Source organism: Hypomesus transpacificus, unplaced genomic scaffold, assembly GCF_021917145.1.
Source record: "Hypomesus transpacificus isolate Combined female unplaced genomic scaffold, fHypTra1 scaffold_176, whole genome shotgun sequence".
Classification (NCBI taxonomy): domain Eukaryota; kingdom Metazoa; phylum Chordata; class Actinopteri; order Osmeriformes; family Osmeridae; genus Hypomesus; species Hypomesus transpacificus.
This window is the reverse complement of record NW_025813730.1, coordinates 351491-367417: the sequence shown is the minus strand read 5'-3', so window position 1 is coordinate 367417 and position 15927 is coordinate 351491. Positions and strand designations below refer to the sequence as shown.

Here is a 15927-nt window from a genome sequence, read left to right as displayed (position 1 = left end):
GGCTTCGCTCTGGCCTCAACAGTAATGCCGCTTCACAGCACAGCAGATCATTAAACCTTTCCAGCGTGTGCAGTGTGAGGTCCCTGTCCTCCTATCCCAGGATTGTGTGTTTGTGTGTGTGGAGTGTTTCCGGGCTGCAGCTGGTGTGCTCCAGAGGACTCTTCACTGTTAGGAACAATAGGAGCCTGGGCACAGCACAGCATCACAGGCACACTCCTCCACACAAGGGACCGGGCTATGACTAGTCTTTGTGTGTGTGTGTCTGCACGTGTGGGCCAGATGTCCCTGGACAATAAGTATGAATCACATACAAGTCAAAACCACCAGCAGAACCGAGTCCTAAAAGGAGGGAAAAACCGGCCTATAGGCACTGATACCAAAGATCTCCTAGGTGACTCCTTTTATATCACCAAGTCTTCCTGGTTGAACTGAACCTTCATATTATTGAATAGTGACAAAAGCCATTATCCTCTGAACTGCCTCATCTATGGTGTCCTGTTGGATGGATCATGTGGTTCATAGGTCACTTAGCACTCCCCGGTTCCCATAGTAACATGCTGAGTGACCTGGGGGGATCATCCGCCTGTATCAGACAGACCCAGGAAACCAGGAAGCATGATACTTCACACTATGGTCTGTAGATATGCTGTGGTATCCAGGGATATAGGGTATGTCCTGTTAATGGAAGGGGTAGGAGTGGCTGGATGTTTTGGCTGACTGGGCACAAACGATGGCCACGTTTTTTGCTTCATAATAATTGATTATTTCACTCATTCCTTTTTTTTCCCTTCCTGCTTTGAACTTGTGTACTTAGTTCTTGCCTCCTCTTACGTTGTCCTCCATCTTGTTTGTGTGGTTCAGTCTGAGTCCAAGATGTTTAACGGGCTGGAGAAAGAGTGCTCCTCTCCCACGGAAAAGCTAGCCCGGAAAGAGTCCCTCAAGGTACGCATCACTTCCTGTGTCTGCAGGAAGGGGTCAGGGGTGAAGGATGCTGAGAAATTAAGAATTCAATAGATCCCATTGTGTGATAACAATAAAGGTATTCGGTACATAATGATTTACATATAGCCTGTTTCTTCTCAGGTTGAGCAAAGAATAGAGGTGTCATTTGGAGAATTTTCTTTTCGATTGTACATGTTAGATGTCACAGATTTAACAAAATATGATGGTGATGATACTGTACTTCCCCCTAGTGGACATATGATGATCATGTTTGGAGATTTCACTGCGCGTGTGTGTGCTGCAGGTCCAAAAGAAGAATTACCGACAGGAGAAGAAACGGGCAGCCAAAGAACTGTTCAGCGCTCTGAAGGACCCCAGCGTGGTCATCATGTCTGACTGGTTAAAGGTAGGCCAGACAGACACTACAGTACACCCCATGCTTCCATCACATGGCACACGGCCGCTGTCAGGCGTCTCAAACAGAAGAGAGAGTAAAGAGGAGTGCTTGAGCCTGAAGGTACCTGCTGCTTCCTGCAGATCCGTGGCTCCCTGAAGAGCTGGACCAAGCTGTGGTGTGCCCTGAAGCCTGGGGTCCTCCTGGTCTACAAGACCCCCAAGGCAGACCACTGGGTGGGCACCATCCTGCTCAACGCCTGCGAGCTGATCGAGAGGCCCTCCAAGAAGGACGGCTTCTGCTTCAAGCTCTACCACCCTCTGGACAAGTCTATCTGGGCCATCAAGGTTAGCCAACGGACCCCCATTGAAGAAGATACTGAATCATTGTCTAGGTTCTATTAGTACCTTCTGTTTTAAATCTAGAAGATGCATTTCGAGCTGTCCTTTCGATGTAATCTTAGATTAAATAACTCAAGTATGGAATCACCTCTTAGAGAGGTCAAATCTGTTGCCAGTTAATCTTGTGACTAAATCAAGGTGCCAACTCTGTACTGGGTCTCCAGGGTCCCAGAGGAGAGAATGTTGGCTCCATCACCCAGCCTCTGCCCAGTAACTACTTGATCTTCAGAGCTGCCTCGGAGTCCGATGGTGAGTTCCTCTTCTGCCCCATAACTTCAAATGCTTTTGAATTGGGTTAGAATTATAGTGAAATCCAGGGTTACGGCTGGGGTTAGTGGTTAGAACACAATTTCGAATGGTTGGCCACCACTAGGATAGGACAATAAGTGTGTGTGTGAATAATAGTGTAACACTTCCCTGCTGATGCAGTCATCCACCTGTCCCCCTCCATGTCCTCTCCAGGCCGGTGTTGGATGGATGCTCTGGAGCTGGCCCTCAGCTGCTCCAGCCTGTACAAGCTGACTACTAAGGCAGGCAAGGACTGTGACGTCAGCACCTCGTCAGAGTCCTCGCACATCCTCCACCTGCTGCAGTCCACTCCTCTCACAGACGCAGAGCTACTGCAGTGAGTAACATGTTCATGCACCGTGCACAACAAAGATTTTCCCCAAAAGTTTTGAAAGGTTGAGGAAATATTTTTCCAATTATGTTTTAGAAGGTTGAAAAAGTATTTGCCTCAAATTTTTTTGAAAGATTGAACAAATGTTTTCCCTAGAAGGTTTTAAAAGGTTGAAAAGATATTTGCCCCAAAAAGTTTTGAAAGTTTGAAAAAATACTTTCCCCAAAAAGCTTTTGAAAGGTGGAAAAATCTTTGCCCCAAAAAGTTTTTAAAGCTTGAAAGAATCTTTGCCCCAAAATCTTTTGAGAAAAAAGTAATAAAAATACATAAATAATATTCTACTAAAGCTTGAAAAAATATTTACCAACAAAAATGTCCTAAACAAAATGGCATTTATGAATGAGGACTCTACTGTACTCTTTTGTTCTCTGCTCTAAGCTACTTCCTCTGTGCTTTTAGTTCTGCATTGGGGCTTGATGCTAACGTTTTATTGCCTATTTAGAGATATATAGACTTTTATCTGTTGTCTCTCTTTCCTCTATGCCCCGCCCCCTTCCCCCTCTGGCCCTCAACTCTATGCCCCGCCCCCTTCCCCCTCTGGCCCTCTCAGCTCTATCTTGTCTTCTGCTTACCCTGCCAATCAGAACAGCACCACTGGGTCACATGACAGGCAGAGGAGTAGTGAGGATTGGAGAGAATGTTAGCCTTACACCACCCACAGAGAGAGACATCAGCGGTGCAGCAGCCACACACACACGCTCACACACACACTCTCACACACACGCTCACACACTTTCAGGAAGCAGGCGCGGCAGAGCAGACAAGGAGACATATGGCTATGACTCAGTGCTTGGTTTTCACACACACACTTTTGTATTCAGAAGAGAGGACGGGAGGGGACCGGGCAGGAGGGGGGAAACGGCTTGTTATTGTACCACTATCTGGGATCTGTGTGAGAGTTGCAGTTTGGCTAGGAGGTAAGACAGACTTCATGGGTTAGGGCGTGTCTTTTTTTTGCAGTAATGTCTCATGTCGCTCGGTGATATCTGACGACAGACTGTGTGGCAGATGTTCTTCTGGAAGAGCCCTTGGTGACTGTGTTGGTGACTGTGTTGGTGACTGTGTTGGTGACTGTGTTGGTGACTGTGTTGGTGACTGTGTTGTTCCGTGTTGGGCAGACATGAGGGGGGTGTGGGAGACGTAGAGAGAGGAAGATGTAGTAAACAGGGAGTGAGTCCACTGGAGAGTCAGGAGGGACAAGTACTACAGCTTCCTGTTAGCGTCCTGATAGCTGTGGCTTTTAGCTGTCTGGTTCACCCCTTACGTAAGCTCTCTTTCCTCTTTCCCTCCTGCCCTCCTGCTCCTACGGATGCTGTTGTGTTGAGTGATAGCTGTGCCACTGAAACACGCGACACTGAATATCTGATTGGCTCTGTGGGGTTTGTGGAGTCCTTTGTGTTCTTCCTCCTCAGCGATCTCTGACTGTGACATTCAGACTCGTAGGTAGGAGAAATGGGCAGGGTTGCCTAGGCAACCAGACAGGACGGATGACATCACTGTGCGGTCCCCGGGGTTCCTCAGACCACGCCCCGCTGCGTTCTGCCCCTCTGTAGCGCTCTCAAAGCCCACAGCGGTTATCAGGAGAGGGAGGGGGGCATCTGGACTGGGGGCTGGTCTATTGTGGGGGGGGGGGGGGGGCATCTGGGCTGGGGGCTGGTCTATTGTGGGGGGGGGGGGGCATCTGGGCTGGTCTATTTTTAGACACTCTTAGATTTCAGACCTCCGCCGAAGGTCTATTTTAAGATGTTCCGAGAGGCCTATGTCCTCGTGGTGATGCTGCTGCTGGGAGGTGCTTGAACATCTCTAGACCACTGATCTCTAGATCACTGATCACTAGACCGCTGATCTCTAGACCACTGATCTCTAGACCGCTGATCTCTAGACCACTGATCTCTAGACTGCCGATCTCTAGATCACTGATCTCTAGACCGCTGATCACTAGACCACTGATCTCTAGACCGCTGATCTCTAGACCGCTGATCTCTAGATCGCTGATCACTAGACCGCTGATCACTAGACCACTGATCTCTAGACCACTGATCTCTAGACCGCTGATCTCTAGACCGCTGATCTCTAGACCGCTGATCTCTAGACCACTGATCTCTAGACCACTGATCTCTAGACCACTGATCTCTAGACCACTGATCACTAGACCACTGATCTCTAGACCACTGATCTCTAGACCACTGATCTCTAGACCACTGATCACTAGACCACTGATCTCTAGACCACTGATCTCTAGACCACTGATCTCTTATGACTCATGTCAGTTACCTTGCAGAAATTATTTGATCAATGCATTGAAATCGTTGCTAATTCTTCGTTGGTTATTATGAGTGGCTGTATAGTGATTTATACGAAATACATCCAGTGGTTAACAACGGTCTTTGTCTCTCCTCAGAGCAGATGAGTGTGTGGTTATAATGATGAGTCATGCACATGTGTTTGCATGTGCCAACCCCGGCCTCTTGTCTCTCCTCTGATAGGTTTAATGAGTCCCTGCTAGGAAACCACCACATGGAGAATGACGGCTCCTCTGACAAATCAGAGCGTGAAGCTCACGAGGACTGGGACACAGCAGCCAATGAGAACGGAAGGCTGACGGAGGAGAGCGACATGGACCAATCAGACGAGCTGTCTCCTGGCCTGCAGGCCACAGCCTACGTGGAGCAAGGCCAGGAGGAGATGGCCGAGGTGAGACTTACAAAATGGCTGTGTACTTTTCCCTCGCACGCACCTCTGCTCTGCTGCGGAGGTGATAAATGTGCTCTTAGCCGACCTAGATGAGAGGGAGTCAGGTGGCTGAGAGGTTAGGGAATCGGGCTAGTAATCTGAAGGTGGCCAGTTTGATTCCCGGTCGTGCTAAATGACGTTGTGTCCTTGGGCAAGGCACTTCACCCTACTTGCCTCGGGGGAATGTCCCTGTACTTACTGTAAGTCTCTCTGGATAAGAGCGTCTGCTAAATGACTAAATGTACTGTAAATGTAGATCCTTTTGGTTTTCCTATCTGATCTAACTGCATTTGTGTATGGATGTCACTCTGGATAAAAGCGTCTGCTAAATGAATAAAAGCACCCAGACGTAGCTGACCCTGCTGTGCCCCTGCTGTGCCCCAGGCCGGAGAGGCGTCGCAGGTGGAGACTGTGTCGGAGGAGAACAAGGGTCTGATCTGGACCCTGCTGAAGCAGCTGCGGCCAGGCATGGACCTGTCCAAGGTGGTGCTGCCCACCTTCATCCTGGAGCCCCGCTCCTTCCTCGACAAGCTCTCAGATTACTACTTCCACGCCAGCCTGCTCTCACAGTGAGTCTGGTGGACCACAGGGTCCCATATGAGGACATGTGACACAGGGGCTGTACAGTGCTCTGGTGTCAGAGTACGGATTCATGAGCTGAATTCGCTCTGAATCTTCCCTCCTAAGGTGTCTACTATCTTTTCTCTCCTCTCCCCCATCCTTTCCCTCTACCTCCCCCATCCTCCTCTCTCTCTACTCTCCCTCCCTCCCCCCTCCTCCCCCTCCTCTCCCTCTGTCACAGGGCTGTGTCGGAGGAGAGTCCGTACGGCAGGATCAAACAGGTGGTACGCTGGTACCTGTCTGGCTTCTATAAGAAGCCCAAGGTAAGCTCTGTTCTGACCTCTGACCTGATGGCAAACACAACAGCCATCTGAATGACTGTACTTGGCCTGCCTTCATGAGTTCTCACATTAGCAGCTCTGCCTCCCAGCTTCTGTGTCTGTTACTGCTTGACTTGGGAGAGCTGTTCCCTGGAGTTAGGTGTTAAGGCTGTCACGTTTGAAGCCGTACTTTGTGACTCCTGTGGTTTGATTGTGGGGCTGGGTTGTGCTAGCACAAAGGGGCTGTCCTGGATGTGATGCTAGCTCTGCTGGTGGGACTGGTTCATCCAGTCGGGCTGCTGGGACAAACAGGCTGTGCCGCTGTGTTGATGGCTTAGATATCGGAGGCCTGTTCCATAAAGGCTGCTCCCAGCCACTCCCAAACCAGACCTGAATCAGTAGAATCAGTCAAGCGGGGCTAAAGCACTTCCTTAAAGGCCCATTTCAGCTCACGCACTCCTACTAATTCAAGTCAGATTTAAGTAGTCAACCTTATTCCGCGTGCACCCTATTCTTAAACAGCCCGAAAGGTAAAACAGGGATCATACAATCCACCACGGCAAAAGCAATGCACACGGCCACGTGACTTCTTCCAGAATGAATGTTCCCTTTACTATGTACAGTACAATGTACTGTGTACTATGACAGCTCCCTCATCCACCGCTTCATCAAACTAAAATGACACGTCATGATTGACATGAACAATAGGCTACGTAGGTCAAGGTCCTTTTTTAGACCTTTACTTTGTTGATTAAAAAACAGACACCCTCTGAACACATCTAAATTGACTTTTTTGACATTGTTTTAAATAAATAGCCTACTATTAATCAATACAGCCTAACTTTTTAACATGGTTGTTGTGTCGGGAAAATGGAGGATAGATGTAGCCTATAGATTAAGGTTTGTTTTGCAATTGTAGGCTACTGTTAACAATTAAATCGCAATGATAATTATACTCTGATCATTTAGATTGAGATTGGCCTATGCCTGATGCCTAAATATTTAAAATCACAAACTACCATACAGTAAAGCCATATGTTTAACGTGGCTATATTGTGTATCAAGTCATTGTTTATCATTGTTTAATGCATTAGGCTAAATGTCGTAGCCTATGTAGGCTATTTAAGTTGATTTTCTAAAAATGTAGCCTACATATTGAACTGATGAGAATTAGAAAATGAGAATGTCCATGGTAAATCATTGTTTTCCCGTTGGGTCAGTGTTACAGGAACGTCTGGTTAAGCATCAACACGGTCTAAGCCTGACAGTTAGCCTGACCCGGACCAGGCTAGTTTCGAAGCTTAAGTTATGAACTACAAATGAGTCCGACTAACTGACATAAGTCTGGCTTATTCGGTAAACTTACTTTATGGAACAGGCCTCTGATGATCTGCCTAACGTGGACGTGTGCGTTTCCCTGTGTGTGTGTGTGTTTGTAGGGTCTGAAGAAGCCGTATAATCCCATCCTGGGTGAGACGTTTCGCTGCTGCTGGCTCCACCCCCAAACAAATAGCTGCACCTTTTACATCGCAGAGCAGGTGAGAGGCTTCACACACACTTCACACAGTCACACACTTCAGCACACACATTCACTCAAACGGCACATACCTCTCTTTCTACATGGCGCTCAACACTCCCTCTCCTCTCTCCCTCTCCTCTCTCCCTCTCCTCTCTCCCTCTCCTCTCTCCCTCTCCTCTCTCTCTCCCTCTCCTCTCTCCCTCCCTCTCCTCTCTCCTCTCTCCTCTCTCCGTCCCTCTCTCCTCTCTCCCCTCTCCTCTCTCCGTCCCTCTCTCCCTCTCTTCTCTCTCCTCTCTCCCCTCTCCTCTCTCCCTCTCCTCTCTCTTTCCCTCTCTCCCTCTCCTCTCTCTCCCTTCCTCTCTCCTCTCTCCTCTCTCCCTCTCCTCTCTCTCTCTCCGTCCCTCTCTCTCTCTCCCTCTCCTCTCTCTCTCTCCTCTCTCCGTCCCTCTCTCTCCTCTCTCCGTCCGTTTCCCTCTCCTCAGGTGTCCCATCACCCTCCCATCTCTGCCTTCTACATCTGCAACAAGAAAGATGGCTTCTCTATCAGTGGCAGCATCCTGGCCAAGTCCAAGTTTTACGGTACAGACTCTCACACCTCACCTGTTTACTTGGCCCTGCAGCTATAAGCATACATTTTCTGGTTATCTATCTTGTCAATTTGTCAATAAAGTTTTCGTACATCTTAGTGCTACGACAGGTCCAGTCTGCTGTGTTATTTCTCATAGATAATGAGTCTCCTGTGTGGTTTTGGTATTTAAGGGAACTCTTTGTCGGCCATCTTGGACGGCAAGGCCAGACTGCTTCTGCTGGGCAGAGAGGAGGAGTATGTCATCACCATGCCCTACGCACACTGCAAAGGTAGGGACTGACTGGTCTATATTCTAACTAACAGTTTGGTTGTCTGGATGATTTCTCACCATGTCTTCATCATTCCCTCAATAAGTCAGGTCAGTAAAAATAGAAAGAGAAAGGGAATCTGTGTTGAGGCTTTGATGGGTACAGTGTGGGGTCAGATGGCTGAGCGGTTATTAATCGGGCTATCAGTCAGAAGGTTGCCGGTTCGATTCCAACGTCATCAGGGGAATGTCCCTGTACTTACTGTAAGTCGCTCTGGATAAGAGCGTCTGCTAAATGACTAAATGTAAATGTACAGTGCTGGGTCATGCTGATTTAGGACGCTCTGTTACGCCCTGTTGAACAGAGCTGTGTTCCTGGGCTCTATCTGCCCCTGCTGGTCTCAGTTGCTCTCACTGGCATAGGCTCAGTCCTTGCTTTCTGAACGTGACAATGTGTCAGAAGGGGTTGCACAGGGACAGTTGTGTTCTGTCGATGGATGTGTGTGTGACGTGTGTGTGTGTGTTGTTGTGTTCTCAGGTATCCTGTACGGCACCATGACTCTGGAGCTGGGAGGAAAGATCACTATCGAGTGTGAGCAGACCAGATATGCAGCCGAACTCGAGTTCAAGCTCAAGGTACAGCTGTCCTCTGGTCCTCCATATCCACAAAACCTACATTTGAGCCCAGGTCAAGTCTTTTAGAGGAGTAAAACATGCCAGTGGAGATTCTCTAACTAGAACTCCAAGAATATAGGAGCCATTTGAGGCAGGTGAGGTGTGTGTCTTGATGTGTGTGCTGTGAGTCCCTGTGCTGATTGGTGCATCATGTCTGCAGCCCTTCTTAGGAGGAGCCTCCTCAACCAACCAGATCTCTGGAAAGATCCACATGGGGGAGGAGCTACTGGCCACAGTGGATGGTCATTGGGTACGACACGACCCTGCCGCCAACACTGCTCTTTCCGTCTTCTCTCTCCCTACGTCTGCCTTGACTTCTTCCTCTCTCACTTCCTGTTCTACTCTGCGAGTCTTCTTTCAGTCTGTACACAGGCTGGGAGAATCCACTCTGCATGTCTGGTTGTCCTTGGTTGATTCATGATGATGATGATGATGATGTTGTTGTTGTTGCAGGACGGCGAGGTGTTCCTGCAGGACAGGCGTTCAGGGCAACAGGAGATGCTGTGGAACCCAACTCCAGAGGTCCGCAGGACCAGACTCAAGAGACAGGTGGTCCAGATCGACCAGCAGGGGCCTTTTGAGTCCGAGAGGTACAGACACACACACATTTTCTCACACTTTAACTCCTGTTGTTTTCTTTACGAGCTGTATTCTGAGCTTGGTGTGTGTCTGTGTTCCAGACTGTGGCAGCACGTCACCAGTGCCATAGTGGAGCGGGACCAGAACCGGGCCACCCAGGAGAAGTTTGTCCTGGAGGAAGCTCAGAGGACGGAGGCCCGCGACCGCGGAGACAAGCCCTGGAGCTCCAGACTCTTCTGCCTGGACCCCGACACACAGGAATGGACCTACAGACACATGGAGTATGCAAACACAACATGGAATACACACACACATACACCACAGTACCATCTACATGTAAGTCACACCCAGGTGCGTCCTCACCCCCTGAGCAGTGTGCTGTGTTTGGGTGCAGCACCAGGCCCTGGGACCCGGAGACCTGCCTGGTCCAGTTTGAGAAAGATGGGCTGATCCAGACCCAGGAGAGGAGCCAGAGACGCCACGACGGCCTGCCCTACAGCCACACCTGGGCCAGCCAGCAGAAGGTACACACACACACTGTCCTACAGCCACACCTGGGCCAGCCAGCAGAAGGTACACACACACACTGTCCTACAGCCACACCTGGGCCAGCCAGCAGAAGGTACACACACACACACATACACACACACACAGCAAACTAGCTGTCTCTCTCTTGCTCTCTCTTTCCCTTCCTGGGCTGTTTTTGGTAGTTATGAGACGTGTGTTTGTGTGTTCAGGCCCAGCTGAATGGGCAGCACAGGAAGAGCAGCAGTCAGCCGTCCAGCTGCAGCCAGAACACTGAGAGCAGCAGCACCACTCCTGAACCCACACATGAGTCTTCTGATAACGAGGGTGAGACACACACACACTCCTGAACTAGAGCCCGACCAATTTTTTTAAGGCCGATACCGATACAAATATTTGGTGATTTAAAAATCTGATATTCCGATAAATATCGGCCGATATATATATATATACATTTTTTAAACAAACAAAAACAACTATAAATAATCCAGAAACGCGTAACAAAACAAACAGATTTCCCTAACACTGCCCAACTCTATCTGAATCAGCTGGTTGTAGGATTTGTGGCGTTCTAAACATGAGTTTTGCCAATAGGGACGTTGTAGAGTGTCCTCTGGTGGACAAACTATGCAACGCCAACATTCATAACATTGTTGAAGGGTGTTTCGTCCGTTTTTTTAATTCATTTTTTATATTCAATTATCAGCCATTATGAATGCCGATACCGATAGTTTGGAAAAGGCCTAATATTGTCCGATAATGGCCGGGTTTCCCAGATTCGTTAAGAAGCTCTTAACGCTAAGAGCGTCTTAAGAACGTTCTAAGAGCGTTCGACGCTCTTAGAACGTTCTTAAGACGCTCTTAGCGTTAAGAGCTTCTCAACGAATCTGGGAAACCCGGCCAATATCTGCCCGCCGATAAATTGCTTGATCCTGAACTCGCATACGAGTCTTCTGATAACGAGGGTGAGACTCACACACACATGCAACAGGCCTATGACAGGCCTATGACAGGCCTATGACAGGTCTATGACAGGTCTATGACAGGTCTATGACAGGCCTATGACAGGCCTATGACAGGCCTATGACAGGCCTCACACTTGGAGATGCACACAGTTGTCCTCTCACACTGGAGACGTGACCAGGAGGTTGATGACATGTCAGTCACATGACCCAGGTTGTCTGTCCTCTCCTCCGTCACATGACCAGGGTTCCTGAATCAGTGTTCACGTTGCAACAAGGAAGTGAAGGACATAGCTGGGATAGAGGCCTCCATTGTGTCCATACAGAGCACACAGCAGGACATGCAGAGGTGAGACAGGTCACACACACCAGTCTTAAGCAACACTTGGAGGAGATGGCAGTAGTGTTAGTAGTGACTGTGTGTTCCACCTCTGTGTCCATAGGAACCTGGTGTCTCTGAGCCGGCAGCTTTCTCGTCAGCGTGCGTCCGAGGACAGCGTGACTCTCACGGGCCGCCACTGTCTCATCCTGTGTGTCCTCCTGCTCTCTCAGCTCCTCCTCAACTACGTCTTCACCTGAGCGCACGCACACACACACACTAACTGACTGTAATCACGAACACTGGGAGGTGGGCGTGGCTGGGGACTGGGGGCTGCACAGAGACAGATAAAGACTGGTCTCCAATCAGCGTCTAAAGACTGACCCCCCTCCCCCCACCGCCCCCACCCCCCCCCCCTCTCTTTCTCCTCACACTTACAACCCCCCTTTCCCCACCACCACCACCACCTCCTAGAAGGGGGAGGAGCCTGGGCGCCACAGCAATAACCACAGCCACCACCACGTCCCTGCTGTGTGGACGTGGACTGAGACAGCAGATGATTCGTGCACTTTGGACTGAGCTAGAGCACACTGTCTTGGACCTGCTCGTTTTTATATGAACAAGAAGAATGACAGGGAGTGATGGGAGTTTCTGCCCAGATGATCCATCACTCCTTTGTACATGGATGTGTTCTTTTATACTCCCCGCAATACTGTTGACGTGTATGTGTGTGTGCCTGTGTGTGTGTGTGTGTGTGTGCGTGTTGTTTGTAAAATAGGCCCTATGGGCACAAGCTAGATGAACAGCATTGGTCTCTTCCTAGTCCACTTCCTCTGAAGTGTTGGGGGATTACCGCTGAAGCCAAACAGAAGAGTCGGGACAAGGGTCAAGAAGCATCGCAAATACAGAGAAAAGGATGAGAGAAAAAATATATAAACAAAACTTCCATCAGTGCAATTCTGTGTTTTTGTCTAGATAGACTCTCACACACATGCCGTCTTGTCTTTTAATGAGGAGGATTTTACCAAAACAGTATTTATAATCCATGAGGACAAAAGAGTATTTGTTTACAGGGGTGTGTTTATATTGACATCTATAAACAATATTGAGAAAGAGATTCAAACAGAATTGTGTGTGTGTGACGACCATCAGGGAGCGGCTTCGAGCATGACCCAAGTTGGGGTCACATGACATCTAGTGTGGGTCACATGACTAATGTGGGTCACATGACATCTAGTGTGGGTCACATGACTAATGTGGGTCACATGACATCTAGTGTGGGTCACATGACTCTAGTGTGGGTCACATGACATCTAGTGTGGGTCACATGACTAATGTGGGTCACATGACATCTAGTGTGGGTCACATGACTCTAGTGTGGGTCACATGACATCTAGTGTGGGTCACATGACATCTAGTGTGGGTCACATGACATCTAGTGTGTACAATCAGGGATGATGGAATGACTGCTGGTGGAGGAGAAAAAAAGGAAGAAGATTACAAAAAAATAAAGAAATACAAATGAAGTTCTAAGATAAAGGGACTGTTGCAGCTGTCCAGTGGGTTGTGTCTGCACTTTCCAAGACCTGTTTTAAATGTCAAACACTTAGTCATTTGGTTTATTTTGATCAAAGTTTAAATGTGTATATAATCACGTGGAGCACGCACACACATTGTGTTACCAAATTCAGAATGTATTTATTGGGTGATTGACTTTAATGTTGATGATCTGCAGAGGTAGCTGGCTGAGGATGGCACCTCCCACCGTGCGGTCATTAGGGCAGCATGTGTGCGTGCTTGAAAAGACCAAACTGACTTTCTGATTGGTTGTCGGGAGAACGGCCCACTGTTGAACCGCCCAATGGGAATAGAGAGAGAGAGCTCACGAGGAAGGCGACTATTTGAATGCTTCTATTCACTTTGTTTTTGTTTTCACTTTTGTTTGTTAGAATGATCTAAGCGGGCATGTGAATGCTCCATGTTTGTGTTGGTATACTGTAGCACTACAGTAAACATTAAGACACAGTGACGAAGCCAACTGTCTTGATTGTTTGTCAGTTTGGATGAACTGTTGCAGCGCTGCAGAGGTTTACATGGGAGAACTTTAAGTGGGTTGTAATCTTGTGGTTCATAGCTAGTTCACCACGCTTACGTACTGTAAATATACGAACTAGGATGTTCTGTGTCCTGAGCTTCTGCTCCATAGACCAACCCAGTAGATGTGATACCTCTGCTCTCCACCAGAGGGTAGTGCCGCCTTAAGGAACAAACACATGAATCCACATGACAGTACTGGGATGTGTACTGTAATGATTACTACAAGCTGTGGGCCATGAGCCCATGGGGAGACAGCAGTTGGGACCCTGGTCGTTACCGTGACTTCACCATGACGCTAACATGTTAGCAGGGAACGTTTAGACGGTCCTGGTGAGAGGAACACACGAACCACCTCTGGTACATCAAGGCTGACTTCAGACCACAGTGCTGTGGGCCCGAATCCCACTGTTGCCCGCACACATGCACACACGCATACTGTAAAGATATAACTCCAAAACCTTAGACGCTAAACTCTGAGTTGTCAACGTCATACGAGGAGTGTTCAGGTTTGAATCCCATAAACACACACACACACACACACCCTGAGGAGGGGCAGGAACACACACACACACTACACTGCGGAGGTGACAGTCCCTCAGAGACTCCCCCTGGATCAGGTGTTGATCACACGGACAACAGGAGTCAGCAGTCCCCGCGTTGACAGTGTGCCAAGCCTTGCCACAATACATCAGGAGACTATCAAAACCAGCATATTCCTCTTTATGTTTAATTAAACGGTCAGATACCTTCACTGGTCTGTCTTCATTCCTGTCTCAGATAGGATGGCATTCTTAAAGCAATTATGTTTTGTGCCTCTTCTAAAAACTTCCTGCTTCTAGTTCCCACGGGGGTAGACTGGAAGGAATGCATTCGAAGCTTCAAAAGGTTGAATACCTGGGGAGATGAGCTGTCACGCTGTCAAAACAGACTGACGTCAGGGTGGCGCTGTCTGAGGTCATCAATACCCTGGCTGTTTCACAGGGGCTGCTAGTTGACTGGAGGCACAGCTTGTGTCCTCACTACCCGCCTCCCATTCACACCATCACCCAGGTTCAATGGATCTGAGGACCCACAAGCAGACAGTCTCTGCTGATGAGTGGAGGACCAGCTGAGATCCATGACCTGGCTTTGTGGAACACGGTGATGGGGGAGTCAGGTGGCTGAGCTGTTAGGGAATCGGGCTAGTAATCAGAAGGTTGCCGGATCAATTCACGTCCATGCCAAATTATGTTATGTCCTTGGGAAAGGCACTTCACCCTACTTGCCTCGGGGGACTGTCCCTGTACTTACTGTAAGTCACTCAGGATAAGAGCGTCTGCTAAATGACTAAATGTAAAATGATGGAGGAGAGGGGGGGTCAAAGGGCACCTTGAGGGGGCTGGGGGTCAGGCTGGGGTGCCCATGTGCTTGTGAGTTGAGTCACTGCTCCCAGAGTGTCTCTGAGTGGGCAGGACACTGGGTCTTTGTGCTGTGTGACATGTCAAGGAGAGGGGGGGGGGGGATGGTTTGCATGTGTGTTTCTGGACGTGTGTGTAAACATGCAGCTTTGAAGGGGGGAGGGGGGTGGTTAGGCCAACTCTTAGACCAACCCTAACCTTAACCCTGGAGGTCATGTGTCCTTCAGTCAGTCAGTCATTCTGATGTGGAAACAAAGCACATCAAGTGTAGGTTTATTTACTGCAGCACTCTCTCTTCCTGTTCCTCTTCTCTTAGCACCCCCCACCGCCCCCTGCCCCGGCCAGGTCAGGGGGCGGGAGCAGCGGGTCCACCTGTGTCAGGTGTCTCTGTGGGTCACGGGTGAGTCAGGTTGGATGTTTGCACAGCCGTCTCTGCCGTGCCGCTGTGTCACAGACGGGTGGGGTGGGGTGGGGTGGACCCGCTTGCCAAGCCATCTGAACAATGCTCAGCGCTGACAGCCAGCCAGCACAGCACAGGAAGGAGAGACGAGCCCAGGAAGGAGAGACAAGCCCAGGCTTGTCGGAGCGAAGAGAGGAGAAGAAAGAGTTTGCCTGGAGGGTGGCTGACGTGGTCCCACCCTCAGGATTTAGCTGTCATGAGACTCTTATCAGTTTCTTATCTGTGTTGTTCCCTGTTTTGACAGGCCACTTGTTGCTAGTTGAGAATCAAAAGAAATCCAGTTATTTAGCTAAATGAACAATGTCAATGTATTGTTGGAGAACAGAAATGTGACACTGCTCTATATTAGACCATAATTACACAACGTGTGTGTTTGTGTGTGTGAGGCAGACTAAGTAACAATTTCACATGATCTTTTCATGGACCATTCCTGAAATAAAGATGACATGTTCATGTCTAGTCATCCTGCTTTTTACGTTGCCATGACAGTGAGGTGTTTGCTGTTTTCAGTCTGAGCTGTGAGAGGTT

The 15927-nt window shown here is 48.9% G+C and overlaps 1 protein-coding gene across 1 annotated transcript in view; it reads left to right on the top strand.

Moving 5' to 3' along the window:
• Window positions 1–13478, top strand: part of osbpl5 (oxysterol binding protein-like 5) — a 23770-nt gene extending 10292 nt beyond the window's left edge. The window contains exons 4-22 of the mRNA XM_047051789.1: window positions 862–942; window positions 1247–1348; window positions 1480–1683; window positions 1902–1986; window positions 2200–2362; window positions 4903–5110; window positions 5534–5718; window positions 5952–6033; window positions 7470–7568; window positions 8032–8128; window positions 8309–8407; window positions 8924–9021; window positions 9221–9310; window positions 9514–9650; window positions 9741–9920; window positions 10034–10163; window positions 10377–10491; window positions 11373–11475; window positions 11570–13478. Coding sequence (XP_046907745.1) covers window positions 862–942; window positions 1247–1348; window positions 1480–1683; window positions 1902–1986; window positions 2200–2362; window positions 4903–5110; window positions 5534–5718; window positions 5952–6033; window positions 7470–7568; window positions 8032–8128; window positions 8309–8407; window positions 8924–9021; window positions 9221–9310; window positions 9514–9650; window positions 9741–9920; window positions 10034–10163; window positions 10377–10491; window positions 11373–11475; window positions 11570–11705 — 2394 coding nt within the window. The 3' untranslated portion in view covers window positions 11706–13478. The remainder of the gene's footprint in view (window positions 1–861; window positions 943–1246; window positions 1349–1479; window positions 1684–1901; window positions 1987–2199; window positions 2363–4902; window positions 5111–5533; window positions 5719–5951; window positions 6034–7469; window positions 7569–8031; window positions 8129–8308; window positions 8408–8923; window positions 9022–9220; window positions 9311–9513; window positions 9651–9740; window positions 9921–10033; window positions 10164–10376; window positions 10492–11372; window positions 11476–11569) is intronic.
• Window positions 13479–15927: the final 2449 nt, after the last annotated feature.